Raw genomic sequence first — 15,667 nt, 5'->3', positions numbered from 1 at the left:
TGCTGCTTGAGTTAAATATTCCATGAGTTTTGATATTCACATGTTTTTCTATGGACTGACCTTGACTTTTCTTGGTTGTATTTGATTGCCACCTTTTTAAATTTGTAATGTGTTGACCACTGAAACACTCATACCTTTTGTTTTATTCCTGCATCAACCACATTACTCACCTCAATGTTGGACACTTCTGAAGTCTGAATCCAGAACCTCAACTCGACACCAGGTGTCAGTATCTGACAGAACTTGGCGGTTATTGTTGCACAAGACATCCGAAGGTTTAGTGCCAATCTGGCACAGACACACTGGAAATCAGAGGGAAGCAGAAATGAAGCATGCATGCAGCAGCATGTGCAGACAGGCAGGAGACAGACAGGAAAGGAAAAGGGAGTTAGGAGAGACTGATCAAGTGGGACTCTCAGGGTCCTAACTGAAGTCAGGAGACGACAAAAACACAGTGTGTGTGTGTGTGTGTGTGTGTGTGTGTGCGTGCGTGCGTGCGTGCGTGAGTGTGGGTGTGAGTGTGTGTGTGTGTGTGTGTGTGTGTGTGTGTGGTCAGAGCTAAAGGGTAGCTGAAGGAACGTGGAGCAGCCAGCAGGGAAAAAGCTGTAGAATTATTATCTAATGACTCCGTCACTTTGTGGGACAGCTGCTGGTGAACATACACTAACAATCATGGCAGGCGCATTATTACGAAGTAAATCCAGAATCAGCACAACTAACTCAGTGCTCACACGCTTTCACGGCAACACTGTTATTTTAGGTGTTTTTATTGTACCAACAACTGTCAGTGCCAGGCAGCTGTTGGTGTGCGGTCAGGTGACAACTTGTGCAAGTCTGTGTCCCCCTGTGAATCCAGGCCTCCAAGAACTGGCTGCATCAACAAAACACTTCACTATTTCCTCCCCGTGAGGCTGTTTATTGCTTTATTTAGAGTTAAACAAATACAACAGTAACCACAAAACATTGTTCATGTACAAGAATACAGGTGTATAAATATAAAATATCTGCACTACAGGGTAGTATTTGAAACATTTGTCAAAAAAACAAACAAACAGGCGACACACATTCAGAAGAAAAATAGAAGAAGAAATCATTCACTCTGTGGTGCATCCGCCTCAAGATGTGCTTTGCACTTTGCACTCCTGACTGCACTCACTCACTCACTCACTCACTCACTCACTCACTCACTAACACATCCAAAGGGAAGACCAAAAAGCTTCAGTCCCGTTTTTTTTTTTTTAAGTCTCTTTAGTTTAGTGCTCTTGAGTACTGCTTGCACTCCAGTTTCTTCTCAGTCTAATAATTCTATTAAATCAACCCCACTAATGTCTAAACGCAGACCTAGACGTACATCAGACGGCTTGTTTTGGACGCTAATGTGGAGCCAGAAAACAGGCTCGCTGTTCACATTATCACAAAATGTCTACGAGTGGTTCCAGCTGCAGCAGGTTAACATCAATTAAAGTTTACCACATTAACTGGGACACCGCATGGCTACAGACACGTTACACGGTTCCTGAAGGAACTGGCAGTCTCTAATGTGGGACAAACAAAGACTTTATGGCACAAAGGCAGAAGACATCGTCTTCTTTTGGCAAGAAAATTAAAGTGGCTTATGAGTCTCTGTAGCAGGAAAACGTTGGAAAGTTTAACCTTCAGAAATGCCAGTAATGCGACCAATGATCCACTCGTTAATCCGTAGTGTTTTGAATGAATTCACATTTTAAAGAGTAATGATATACTGATTTAAAATACACAATGTGGAGCACCTTGTCAAGTGCATTTACATTTTACACAATACTGATGTCAGCTCAGCTGTGCTGCACCTCGTCGAGTCCACTGTACAGACGTTAGTTAGACACTGTTAAGGAGCAGGATGGTCGCAGCGGGGCCGGGAGATGAGATTTCGGGGTTGACGTAGTGTGGATCCTGTTCGTCCGCAGAGTCTCCTTCTTGCTTCTGAGCTACAGTCAGGGTGAGCTTCTTCAGGCCGGCCTCTAACGTCGCCTCGGCTCCCTCCGCTCTGTCACCTGGTGAGGCACGAGCACAAACCGGCCCATGAGTCCACGAGGATAAACAACTATTCATATTTTCAGACATACAAATCGTAGAGAAGATATAACAGATTTAAACAGTTCTTCAGTTATCATTGATAGCATTTTGAAAGTTTGAGCAAGAAGTGTTATTTTTGTTCCCCCTTATGTTCCGCCTTATTGACGTTCCATAAAAACAGAAAAAAAAAATACTTTTACTGATGAAAAATGTAATTATTGATGTTTTAACCTGCTTCCTTTATACATTTTGACCCCTGTTTACCAGCAGTGTCGCGGTTCGCACTCGTAGCCTCATAATGAAAATATTCCCACTTTAAGTTTGCTTTGTGCCGTCCCATGTTGAGTTTGCATGTTTCCCCTGTGTGCGTGGGCTTTCTTCAGGCACTCCAGTTTCCTCCAACAGTCTAAAAACCTGCTTTCAATGTTATTTGGTGAGTCTACATTGCGAATATGACTTTCTGTCTCCGTATTTGGAAAGTTTGAGCAAGAAGTGTAACTCAAACTGCAGCTGACAGTTTGTTTTGTCCTTAATGCAAATATATGACATCAGTGCAGAGTTTCAAAAATGATCACAGCTATCAAGAGTGTTGAGTGACTTCCGAAAATGCAAAACAAGAGTGAAGATGGTTCACACAAGAGCTCGACGGCGAGTGAGGTGCACACACACACACACACACACCTCTCTCCCGGTCGCATTCCGGAGAGGAAGCTCCGCTGCATTGGCTCCGAGGGCCCAGGAGAGGCGAGGTGTGCCCAGAGCCGCACGCCGAGTCTGGGCAGTGAGAGCCACAGGGGCTGGCTAAGTCTGCGGGGCCGTGACAGGAGGAGGAGAAGATGGAGGAGGAGGAGGGGGAGGAGGAGGACAGGCAGGAGCAGGGCATGTCGAGCGGAGTGGAGGAGGCGGAGGTGGAGGGGTGGGAGCAGTAGGAGGAAGGCGAGGAGGGCATTGCCTGGGGGGAGGAGGTGGAGCGGGAGTCGTGCTCCTCCTCCGAGCCGCTACTGTGGCTGCCCTCTTCGTCTATCGACACCGACACCACTGAAACACACAGATACACACTCTCAGCATGCAGACGCACAATGTGGATGGATGAGGGAGGACGACGGGTCGAACTCACTTGACAGACCGTCAGACTCCATCTTGAAGTTGGCGATGTCCTCGTGACCTCCGTCCCCCTCCGCGCCGACGCCTTGCTCTCTGGCTCCCATGGCCAGGGAGCGCCGCTGAGCGTGGATCTCCTCCGAGATGCTCTCCAAGTTGCGTAGCGCTGCGCGGTACTCGGCTTTGGCGACGACGAGCTTGGCCTGACGCTCGTCCACGTGACGCTTCAATTGCTGCGGGAAGTCAATGGCAGCTTCTTAGCAAAGTCACCTCACGGCCAAAAACCGTGAAACTGTCAATTGTGGCTTATGCGCATACCTCAAGCTGTAGATAATACTTTGCTTTCAGTTCAAAATACGGTCTGTAGGGAGGGAGAAGGAAAAAGGAGTGAGAGGGGGGGGAGGAGCTGCGAGGAGAATAACACTCCTCTGTGAGCGCTCGCATTCCTCAGCCCTTACAGAGGGGAGTACACCCCGACACGAGAAACATCTGGACTGCATCAGATCACATCTCCCCGATTTCTCACACACAAATACATCTATAAAAGAGGCCGGAGCCGGGGAAACTCATGAGATCCAGCCTGAAACGGACCTGGATTTGTTGATGGAGCGTTTCAGTTTCTTCTCCAGCTGCCTCATGTGGCTGATGGAGGAATTGTAGTTGGCTGCAGTCTTTCTGTGCTCGGCTTCGCTGCGCGTCCTCGCCTGCTCGGCCTCCATCACCTGAAACAAGAGTGCAACATTGAGCAGATGCAGTCTGACTTGTAATTTCTGGAGCTGCTTTGTATTTTGTACCCTTTGTGTGGCGTGGTTGAGCATTTCCTGCCAGGCGGAGTCAAACTGCCGGCTGTCCTCCTCCAGCAGCCGCTCCTCGGCCAGGGCGATGGTCTCTTTGGCGGCTCGGAGGATCTCCACTGCTCGCTGGAACTCCTGAGTGGCTTTTTGGGCTTCAATCTGGGCCTGGAGTTTCCACAAAGAAAGAGATGTAACACCACAAAGCAGACCTGGAAACCAAGTGTCACTGCTGAAGAAGCGGAGTGTGTGTGGACCAGATTCATCATGCACTCACATTGCTTAGGAATCTGGTAAATAGCTTACTAATTGTTCTGGAAAAACAGATTTGAAAGAGAAAAATTAAGTATTAAAGCAGACACCTCCGACGTGTACATTTGAAAAAGAAGTCGTGCGCAGCATTTCTGCAAAGAGGACGAGTTAAATCAGCAAACAAAACTGAAAAGCAGAAATAAATATGTTAATTAAGAGTTTATATTGACTTTATAGTCTAAATATGAAAGACTAATGTCAGTGGCAGCCTTCATTTTTATCAGTTTTGTACTCTTGGTCCTCAGGCTGCATGATATCAGTTTAATAATCGATAATGTTGTTGAATATTGTGATAACTTGAAGATTTATGATAAATACAAACATTGAAGTAGAAGACATTAATGTCTTTGTTCTTCTCAAGATCAATGCTCTTTCTCTGTCACTCGATTAAACCTGTTAAATCAGTTGATCATATGACATTTGCGTATTATTATAATTCTTTGCCACCCTAAATACACTCATACGGAGACACAACTGAGCTTTGATGCGGTGAACAAGCCGAAGCTTTGTCGTGGTGGCGATCTGACACTTGGTCCTGCGGACTGCCCACAGTCGCAGTCAATAGGAGGATTGTTCTCATCATGCTGGACATTTCTGGACCCACTTGACTTAAAGGTCGGAGAACTGGCTCCAGGCCAAGTGTAAGCACTTACAGTAACTCCGATCGGATTTCCTTGCGTAGCGTAACATGTAGTCATTGCTGGTCTGTCTCAATCTGGAATATTTGGTTCTGCTGTATTTTAAAGATACAGTTTTTTTTAAGAGATCACTTTAATGGGTCAAATTTGCCCAGTGTATCAGGAGGAAGCAAGTTGTTTAAAGTACTAATAATGCACTTAGAGTTCATATAAACACCCGGTCATTATGCCTGTATTGACTGACAACAAACAATAGAACAAAGTTGTTGATCATATCTGAGCCGTTTTCAATAAATAATTGTTGTTCCACAAAGAGACTTTTGATTTTTCATGATAAACTAAAGCCATGAATTCATTTCACAGGTTCAGTCATCACTTGTTGGGAATCAAAATGGAGTGACTTCCTGTCACGTCAAAAAGCATTTTACATACGATGAACAGCCAAACTATGAATAATACGTGCTATGAATAAATTTATTTTAATTGCTTAAAAACACACCTTTGTCCTGGCGCTTATATGCTACTGTTGATGAATAACCAACACTTACACTTTTCCAACTTGAATACTCTACAACAAGCCACAACACAACATGTGTTCTCATATCTTAACAATGTGACACTAAAAGTAATAAACACTTCCATTCACTCTATTTTCAGCGACGTTGCAGGCCGTTCTAACTTTTTAGATGCTTGCGATTTCTGCGGCTTTTGTCCGTCAGCCAAAGTCGTTAACTTTGTGTATTTCTTGAACGCAACACCGTTCATAGTGGGAATTTAACCAGTAAAATCGAGGCGAGGTTAGGTTCAGGAGACTAAAGTGGCCCGAGTCAAAGAAGTTGTTTTTCTCATGGTCTTCCATGTTACATTAACCCCTGTAACCTGACCCCTGCCTCTGCCTCTATGTTTGAGATAAAAAGCCCGCAGCAGTGACGTGAGCAGGTCGGGGTCTGCATCGTCTCACGGCGGAACGTAGAAAACACAAAAGCCAGCGCCGGCCACGCTGGCATTGTTATTACTATCTGGGTGTTGCAGCGGCTCGACGGGCTTTCCAGAGCTTCGAGGAGGTGAAGCGATAGAGGGCGGAGGAGGAAAGATAACATGTTGCACGCTGCGTGCGATCCATTATTTGGACAAACTGGCAAAGATGGATGCGTCCTCTTTGTCCCTCATCGTGACCCATTTCCCAGGCTCGGGGAGGAGAGGGGTTGCAGGCGAAACAGAGGGAGAATGATGGATATTTGATGAGAAGGGAAAAACCAAACGGAACTGAGATCTGCTATTTCTGCTTTGATTTCTTTTCAAGGTGGCAATAAAGTGTGGCTCTAAATTACCCTGGCACGGGGTTAATGTTATTTCATGGAGCTTCGGCCGCAGCCCGGAGCGGAGTTATAAAGCACACAGCATAAGATGCCTGTTAACGCTGAGCTTTCTATCTTTCTTCACTGCAGCAAAGCAGGCGCTCCGAGGATTAACTCATACCGAGATCTTTAAGGCACAAAGGCCTGTTGAGCTTCCGACGCCATGCCAGCGACAAGCTTTGTTATCGGTTAATTAACTGGATGTCACAGAGCTCGCAGTGTGTGACACTGAGGACCAAACGATGCAACGTGAGCCCAAGTCATCCTCTGAAATACTTGACCCCGCACATGACGCATTCTGAGCTGCCGGACGTGTCACCCACGTTTTAATCTCCTCACATTTACGGTTTTTCAAAGGGGACGGACGCAGAGGAAAGAGGGGGGTGGAGGTGAGAGCGGGTGAGGGAGGGGTGAGGGAGGGTGGTGGCAACACAGACAAGCAGTCAGACTGGCAGCGGTGCAGAAGAGAATGCTGGGCGGAAAAGGATGAAAGATAGGACAGTACAGGCAAATTCCCACACACCGCCTCTCTGGTGTGCTGGATCACAGGGAGGTAAAAACATGATGGGGGGCAGGGGGATGAGACTGGCTTAAGGGTGGGGGTCGGTGCAAGACTGGGATGTGTGTGTGTGTGTGTGTGTGTGTGTGTGTGTGTGTGTGTGTGTGTGTGTGTGTGTGTGTGTGTGTGTGTGCAGGGTGGGAGGGGGTCAGAGAGGGTAAGTATTAGAATCCTTCTGAAATGGGTCATGTATTAAAATTTCAAATATTCATCCATAAATCATGACCAGACAATACGCCACTTTATCCAGAGGAATTATAGGTTTTGCCCCACTTAAATACCCCAATCACACACATGCACACACGGTTAGAGGCAGTTATTTTTCCCAATCCTTTCAAGCGGATCCAGGTTCCACCAAAATTCAAAGCCTCCCAGTAATCTGCGGCTCTCACGTGTTGCTATCAGAGGAAGAGACGCCGTTCGTCAGCGATAAGCGAGGACAGGCCCATATGCACACGCAAATAAACCGTCTATTTTAGTTTGACCGCCCAGCTCTGACACACAAATGTCAGCCTGCTGATGTATGACTCAAACGCTTCTTCTCCACTGGCCGGGAGGTTTTTGGGGGAAAGCTGGACTCTTAAATGTCTGCGACGCAATCCAATCAGATCAGAGCTCCTGCAGGCCGGAGCGATTCCGCGGTAAATTACAGGGGGAAACGTGGCTGAGGTTTTTAAGAGAGGTGAGCGACTGAAGCGTCGGGGAAAGTTTCATTATTTCTCACCTACTCAACTTTTGACCTCCAAAATAATAAAATAGAGCACGTCAATCAGTTTCTTCTCCACGGTGCGTGCGTGTGTCTAAAAATAGACACCACGTGAGTGTGCTTCCTTTCAGTAGATATAAGCGGAGCTCTTTAAACTCCTCATCGCTAATCCTCAGTAAGCCTGGCCTCACATTGTGTCTGCCAACCTCAGAGTCACTCCAGCTCACTTCTATGAATGTGTGTGACTGTCTGTCTCACGTGTGTGTGTGTGCGTGTGTGTGTGTGTGTGCGCGCGTGCGTGCATGCGTGTGTTTGTGTCAGAGTACCTGTCTCGCCACTTTGCGGGCCTCCCAGTAGGGCTTGGAGTCATCCACAGCGCGGCCGATCTTCTTCACCTGCTCGTCCAGCTTCACGGTGGCTTCCACCAGCACCGCACGAAACCTCCGACGGCAGTCCTGCAGACGCACGGAGACTTTTAGAACATTTAAGAACTGTAAGCCCAATTTGCTCTGTTCACGGTGAGAACACGGATGTTAAGAGTTCACTGTGTCTCAGTACGGCCTCGTAACGTCGACCGTGGCTGTAATTGTCTCATGTGGGGTCATATTTTAAGCACAAGCCACAAGTTAGCCTTCGTCGTGGCTGCTTCTGTCGTCTGTTTGGCTGCGATGGGTTTGGCCTTTGACTCAAAAGTAGCCCTTCACTAAAAATGCTACCGAGACATCCAAAATTGCATCGGCATGCATGTCTTTCTCCCCAGTCGCTACAATCGAGCACAGCATGTGGAGCTGAACGTCTCCGTGGAGGAAATGAACAAACATGTCGGCGTTTTACTGCAAATAAATGTGACTTTGGTTGGTCTGGTTTGTATCACTTTGTTAAACGTGTTAAGAACAGACGCGATCATAAACTGCACAAGCATTTTCAGAGGTAGAAAATCACATTGGGCATTGCACATTAATCAGTTCTCATAAACTCCTCCCAGTATTTTGTACTATAGCTGAGAGACACGCCTAATATTCCGCATTCAGGAAAGCAAATGTGCCAAAATGATAGTCGTGTGTTACTTTGTGCAAACTTCAGTATGTCCTGCGTGTAAATCAGCTTCCAGGTTAGCGCCGTTTTTTTGTTTTTTTTAAATGTGTGCAAATCTTGTCGCGCAAATGTAAGTCAACCTGTGATCACAACAGACTTGCCTGAGTACAAAACTTTAAATGTAATGGTGAGTTTGTGCTGTGTTCCAAAGTTAAGTGAAGTTTAAGGAAATGGGTAATCAGATACGTCGTTATTACAGAAATAAATCTCGGATAAATTAATTTAGGTCAATTTAAAGACAAAAGAAGAGGTGTGCTTTAATAAATGTAGAGTTTTAGGCCATTGCAATTTAAACCAAAGGTGGCAACGTTACATAAATTAATCTATTTTACACAATAAAATTGTACTCTTGAACTGAAGTGATATTGAAATTTATGTGTTTTGCAGGAAAAAAATGTGGGAAAACGTGAAATCCTTTGCATCCAGTCAACAGACACACAAACCCCAGTAAAGAAGGACTGACGTGAGTCACTTTAAGTTCTTCTACGGTTAAATAAGGCCACGCTGGGCCATGTGTTGCAACTGTGACTTGTTGTTTGGTGTACTTTCAGCCATGTCATTACTACTTCTCCATGTCTCGGACATCACATTAAATGTCCTGTGCCATTTTATTTCATGGCTGCCATGCTTAAAATTCACTGACGGAAACAGTAATGAATGTTTTTTTTTCTGCTTGATTGTCCCAATCGATTAAGCTGACATCAGTCATGAATGCTGTGGTGATTTAGAAAAAATAATTAAAAAATAAAAACTCTTCTCTACCACTTTATCCAACTGAAGATCACAGGGTGCCGGACAAAGTCCCAGCTGGCTCTGGGAAAATGTAGTTTAATACCATTTACAGGTCGCCAGTCTGTCACAGGACACACCCAGACAATCACACACACTCACATTCACACCAACGGGGAATTAATTTACTGAGGGAGGATAAACAACACAAACTGCTGATGTTCTCACTGTAACTGCTAACCGACTGGACTCTCCGGAGTAAAAAGTTCAGATATTTGTGTTAAAATGTTCAATGCGTGGCACCAAATAATGAAATAGCTTCAAATAATGTAATAAAATAGTGAAATACTTTTTTACAAGGATAGCTGGGAGCGAATGCTGCATTGTTGTGTGTTAAATGAATAATATGACGACTATGCCGTCTATAAGACTTAGTTTTGATAAGCAACCTGCACAAAACCTGCAAAAAATTCCAAGAAATATAGTTCTCTTCATGTATAATTACAATATTGGCTTCAGTTACTAGATTTTGTAACTTATTAGACTATTGGCAAACCGTTATTATAATAAAGGCTCAATTATCCTGATAAACTATTGGCAATTTATACCAATATTGGGCCTTCGCACATTTAAAATTATTAAATTATTGGCCATTATTGCAGATAAAATAGATACTCAAAACCTGAAAATGGACTGTCAACATGCCGCTTCACTCTTATTTTAAGGAGCACTTAACTGCTTGATCAGCCTCAACTCGCCATCACCATCAAATTCACACACTCACACACAAATGGTGACGGCTGTAATGCAAGGTGCCACAGTCACCCTGAAAACTTTACTGAAGTAGAGAATTGGGTTTTTTTTGGGGTTTTTTTTTACCCAGCATTCATAGTTAAGGGTTTGGAACTGCATTAAGGGAATGAATATCCTCATAAAGGAAGCCATAGAAGTGCTGAAAAGCGGCAGCACCTGCATCCTGCTCGAAGGACTAGCAGCGGAGCGAAGAAGAGGTTTAGGAGGAAAAAGGGAGAGGGTGCTACAGGAAGCACACTTCCTGTGACATCATAACCTCTCCTGGCTTCCCGTTCTCGTGGTGAGCTAGTGGCGCAGTGCCGTAGGTAAACCCTGCGAGCCGAAGATCAGGTATTATAGGAACTTAGTGACGCCACACTGACAGATTTGATGGTTCTTTATTTCCCCCAAAACACACGTTTCATGGTTCATCTCCTGAGAGGTTTAAGCGTCTGAGCTCGGATTTTATCCTCACTGCCTGAACTTTTCCCCAATCCTCTAAATCTAATGTACATCGTCTTTAATCAGTCCAGACTGCAGCTACACATTTCCCCACAATCCTCACAGCTGCTTTACTTTCATTTGGATGAAGTGGCTTCTTTTTCTTTCCGTCTGCTTCTTGTGCGTTTATTTATAGCAGAGCAAAGATGCTCCTTTCAAAGACGGAGTAAAAGCCTCCGAATGACTGACAACCAAACAAACCGGGATTTGAAAATAACCTACTTTATTACCTGACTCGTGTGATTTCAATGATAATTGAAATCCACGGCTCTCGCTCTCTTCATCTTCCTGTCATGTTTATAGCTGTGTGGATGTGAGCGGAGGTTTAATGAGAAACAGATGAGCTCTCCTTTTAGGAACAGAAGAAAAAAACAACAACTGTGGCGTCGCTCTGGAATGTTTGTGGATTTCAACAGGAACTCAACCAGCCCACGTTCGAGAGAAAAAACAAAACAAAACAAAAAAAAAAATTACTATTTCTCTTTCTGAAATTCCTTGCTTGAATTTGGGTTAGAGTTTCTGGGTAACATGGGGCGTCTTAGGGTTGGGATTGGTCAAAAAATGCCATTCATGTCATGAATGTGCACTGATAGTTAACATGCTAAAAACAAGTGTTAGTAGACATATACATGTACAATAAATATGATGAATTTTCTTACAATAGCCTTTTTTTCGGGAAAATTTTCATGTAAAACTGCAAGTTTAAATGGAAAATGAGCAGCTACACTGGAAGGATTGATAGAAAATCCTCCCTGATCTTCTTTGTTTGACGTTGTGCAGACAGGACTGATGGTGATTTATTCTAATGATCTAATCTAATGAGAAATGAAGTGCATGTTTGTTTAGATTTGAGATAAATACAAATAAATCATGTCCAGATTACAGCCCCAGCTCATGCAGCAGTGAGTGTTTATCCAATCTGAAAGAGGCATTAACGTGTGGCAGCGTCTGCTTCAGCTTTTCCACACTCTTACAGCTCACAGATTTAGAAAATTTCCACCATTACAGAAGGTTTGAAAGCGATGGCCTCGTTGCCAGGCAGCTTCCCCAAAACATTATTGGAAACAAGAAAAGGCTTTCCCACTTGTTTGGAGCACAACGTCAGATTAGAAGGCTGAATAGTGGGTGGGATAGGTTTGGATTATTGCAGAGCTGGAAGTGTTTATCCAAGAGGAAGACACAATAATGGAGACGATAGAAGTGTTGGCAGTTAATGTTTTGTCTTACCTCCAGCTCACTTTCCCAGCGGTTAATGTCATCTGTGGACTGATTCAGCTTCTCCAGCTCTCCCTGTTGACAGAAAACAAACGGCAGGGAGGTGGTCAGGGTGGGGGAAGTGGGGTTAGATCTGATCGTGGAGGTTTCTTGAGGATAAAATGTGTATAACTTCTGGTAATCAAATTACTGTGCAAGCAGCCTTCAGAGTGTGGCGAAATCTTAAAGAGACCAACGCTTCTAAAGGTTTTTAGCGGGTACATTGGTGTGACGGAACAATAACCAGCATGCATATTACTGAGCATTGGATCATTTTAATCCTTTGAGATCACATCTGGAACAATTTCCCTGAACTTCTCTCACCTGGATCCTTGGATCCACTTCTTCTTCTTCCTCCTCTTCCTCGGCGCACTGCGCGTCCTCCTCACAGTCCTTCGCGTTTCCTTCCATTCTCCTGGAGGAAGAAAAAAAAAAAGAAAAAAACGGGGGTCTTCACTGCGAACAAAGCGCGACCCCGGGGTGCAGAGCGGCAGAGGTGTCCAGACTGCGATCCGCCTCCTTTAACCTTTACGCGGAGCGCACCGCATGCCGCGGGCTTTAACCGGAGTCCGTGCGTCAAAGGGAGCGGAGGAGTCCGGTGTCAGCGGGGACGCGCGTCCAGCCGTGCCGCGGGGACACTGGAGAGCAGGATCAACCTCAGGGAAGGGCAGCGGGCGAACTGTGGGAGGGAAAAGTGTTTAGTTACCCAGAATCATCCGTGGGATCGCTTCTGGTTTGGAACCTTCAACATAAAACACAAGAAAACTGGGAGGGAAACGTTCCCGAAGCCACAAAGGCGCTTTAATCATTTTTATCATCACTACTGGCAGTCCAAAAAACACACATCACCATAAATTGTCCATAATTTTGAACGTAAATGTGTGTAATTGTCTGTCCAAAACTTAACTGTTTTAACTTAACTGTGCCATTTGTGACTATATATATATATATATATATATATATATATATATATATATATATATATATATATATATATATATATATAGGTATGTATTTTCAGGAAAGTTTTGGAAAGTTAACGCCACATTACACTGAGCATTAAAGTAAGAGTCAATACGGAAGAAAACGCTGGAATCAAATTAAATGTACAGTTTGCATATGAAATCGCTCTTTAAGAAATATTTAACCTTTCACAAAAACATGATAATACTACAATATTTTGTATTGAATACAGTTCGTACTGTAACACACTAATAACAAAAAAACAACATACAACGGAGCATTTATTAACACATGAATGAACAAACACACTTACAAGTTGCGATTTTAATTAAAACAAATAAATAGTTATTGTCTTTTGCACACATTTCATTTATCTGATTATTTATGTTCCCACATATCTCTACTATTTCTTTATTTGATGATTGATGGAATAAATAAACGGAACACACTGACCCTGTGTCCGTCACCCCCTGAGATTATTATTATTTTTTTTTTCTGCAAACATTGCCCTCATATTCTGAAAGGTGCAACCCGGTATTTTGTGGGCTGCTGCTCTTTAACTTGACGGACCTCCAGCATGTGAGGTTTGTCTGGTGTGACACGCCCTCTGCTGGTCAGGACTCCAGGGAGCAGAGAGGCTCAGACAGGCTGCAGGTCAGTGACAGCCAAATGGACGACAGCTTCCAGTGTGATGTGCAGAATGAAATGGATTTGTTTTACAGGTAGCAAACTATTTAAAAAATAGAACAAAGGTTTTGTGAATGAATTTGTGGAAAAAAGAGATATTATGCATATATACCGTCAAGAAATATAATAATATTTGCCTGTATATATTTTCATACCATTGGTTTTAATCATATTTTATTGAGTTATAATATTGGAAATTCTCTTTACATGTTAGGTTGTAATGCTTCTTTAAATATAATTTGCATCTGTTTTATTTGGGTAACAATGGATGTGCCACGCAGCATCACCCCACAATGGGAAGCCTGGTTTGAGTCCAGCTTGGGGGCTTTTTTGGGGGGATTCTGCATGTTCCTGTGCATGGTTTCCTCCAGATATTAATTGGTGTATATCATATTGTACAAACGTGTGTGTGACTGCCTCTATGTAAGAATAGTCCCAGCAACCCAAAGTTAAGCAGAAAGCAGTATGGTACAGTGTAATACTCACAAACTGAAGTAGTTATGAATGGATATGAAACTAACAGTAGGAATGCAACTTTAAATCGTGGATGCATAAGTGATGCTGATCAAAAGCACCTCCTTAGGACACTTAATGATGTTGAGTTCCCCCAACAGCTTTGGCCAAACAAGTGATCAATATTGACAAATAAAATAATTCATAAAATGTTGAATACTAGTTCAGTGTGGTATTGCTTGCCTGGTGACAGTTGATTTAAAGAATTTGAAATACTGTTTGATTGTCAAAAAAAATGTCTTGTTTGTTTTTCACCTTGTTGTCTTGAACAGTGTGATGTATGTGTTGTAGTCTTTTCAGCATCATCAATAAAATGATCAACGATCAAGATGACCAATGCGTTGATGAAAAAATATATTTTTTCTACCTGACTAGGATTCGTAGCACGAGAATAAAATGCAATGCTCACAAAGTTATGGAATATATTTCCACCAGAGCAGCAGGAGATATCGGCATTATGGGTTTTATTCATTTTTACTTGGATCTTTCTCTACACACTCTAAATAACAGTTATTGACAGTTTAAACTATGCATATTACCAAAATACAACAAGACAAATTAATTTGTATATTGTTATTAAAAAAAAAAGTCTATAAAATGTATATCTGGTAAATACTATATGCCATAGTGTAACATATTAAGATAAAGATCAGCAATCAATACAAACACAACTATATGATGTTAAGGTTTATTTGCTATCACACATGTCAGGATTTCTCACCATGAAAAAAAATCACAGTAAATAAATCTTTATTAATCTCACTTTTCTTTCATATTCAAACGGTCATCTTGAATTCCAGCTTGTCCCCCGAAACATTGATTCAGTCTTTTTCAAAATACGTGTGGTCCGAACAATGTGTTGCCGTTGCAATAACAATAAAACCGTGATGTATTGAAAAGCCTTACATTTAAATTCTAATCATGCTTGATGTTTTCTGCTCCTCATGATTAAACATCTGCTTTATTTGAGTTCATGACGGTCAACAGTAGCCATCTAAAACTGCATTTAATTTTTCAGGCCATAAGCAGTGACTTTTGATTTTATATAGTAAATATGACCAAATGCAAAGAATGGCATTGTTACGTTAAAATAATGATATATTCTCACATTGTTCACATGATACCTTGTACCTTATCGACTGTGTGTGGTTTGTTATTTCAGTTTGACTAAGATTTTTGTTAAAGTTCATTGGCGTTACACTGGTTTCAAGGCTAAGTTGCAGAGGGTTTGTGAATGCTGAACGACACCACAGATATTGCAGAGGCTTGAGTTCGGCTCGACCACAAGTTCATACGCTCACCTTGGCTTTGTGCTCTGGCGTGTGGGAGGACGAGTTCTCCGAGGCCTGTGAGGACATGGCCACTCTGGAAAAAGAGTTCAGATTTGCCTTTATTGAAGATGGAAGAGGAGGAATGAGAGAAATGTTAAAGCAGGAATGAACCTTCAAATTATGAAGTTTGAGGTCAAACAAATAAATATCTGTGATTTTACTGTATGAACACAAGTAAATAGAAAATAACTGAGCCTTTAAAGAAGTAATACCTGGAAAAAGAACCTCTGGAAGAACACGTAAAGTCAACCATGACACTACCCTCCGGTCCCAATGTGGCTGTTA

General features: G+C 43.1%; 1 protein-coding gene across 1 annotated transcript; it reads right to left on the bottom strand.

Moving 5' to 3' along the window:
- Positions 1-1,211: 1,211 nt before the first annotated feature.
- LOC308122801 (SH3 domain-binding protein 5-like) lies at positions 1,212-12,604 on the bottom strand. Its single transcript, XM_080484891.1, has 9 exons — positions 12,213-12,604; positions 11,862-11,924; positions 7,844-7,972; positions 3,948-4,112; positions 3,745-3,875; positions 3,472-3,514; positions 3,170-3,386; positions 2,734-3,090; positions 1,212-2,030 (listed from the first exon to the last, which is right to left on the bottom strand). Exons 1-9 carry the CDS (start codon positions 12,297-12,299, stop codon positions 1,855-1,857), a joined length of 1,368 nt encoding a protein of 455 aa, XP_080341017.1. The 5' UTR covers positions 12,300-12,604; the 3' UTR covers positions 1,212-1,854.
- Positions 12,605-15,667: the final 3,063 nt, after the last annotated feature.

The sequence above is a fragment of the Lipophrys pholis genome (assembly GCF_963383615.2).
Source record: "Lipophrys pholis genome assembly, chromosome: 17".
NCBI classification, from domain to species: Eukaryota; Metazoa; Chordata; class Actinopteri; order Blenniiformes; family Blenniidae; genus Lipophrys; species Lipophrys pholis.
This window is presented reverse-complemented; position numbering and strand designations above follow the sequence as displayed.

What these genes read in the sequence shown, in the direction of transcription:
- LOC308122801 (XM_080484891.1), bottom strand. Translation starts at nt 12,299, where the DNA reads ATGGAAGGAAACGCGAAGGACTGTGAGGAGGACGCGCAGTGCGCCGAG. An exon ending in CGCTCCATCAACAAATCCAG is followed by an intron (nt 3,515 to 3,744) that starts GTCCGTTTCAGG and finishes CCCTCCCTACAG; the next exon opens with ACCGTATTTTGAACTGAAAG. An exon ending in AGTATTATCTACAGCTTGAG is followed by an intron (nt 3,387 to 3,471) that starts GTATGCGCATAA and finishes GACTTCCCGCAG; the next exon opens with CAATTGAAGCGTCACGTGGA.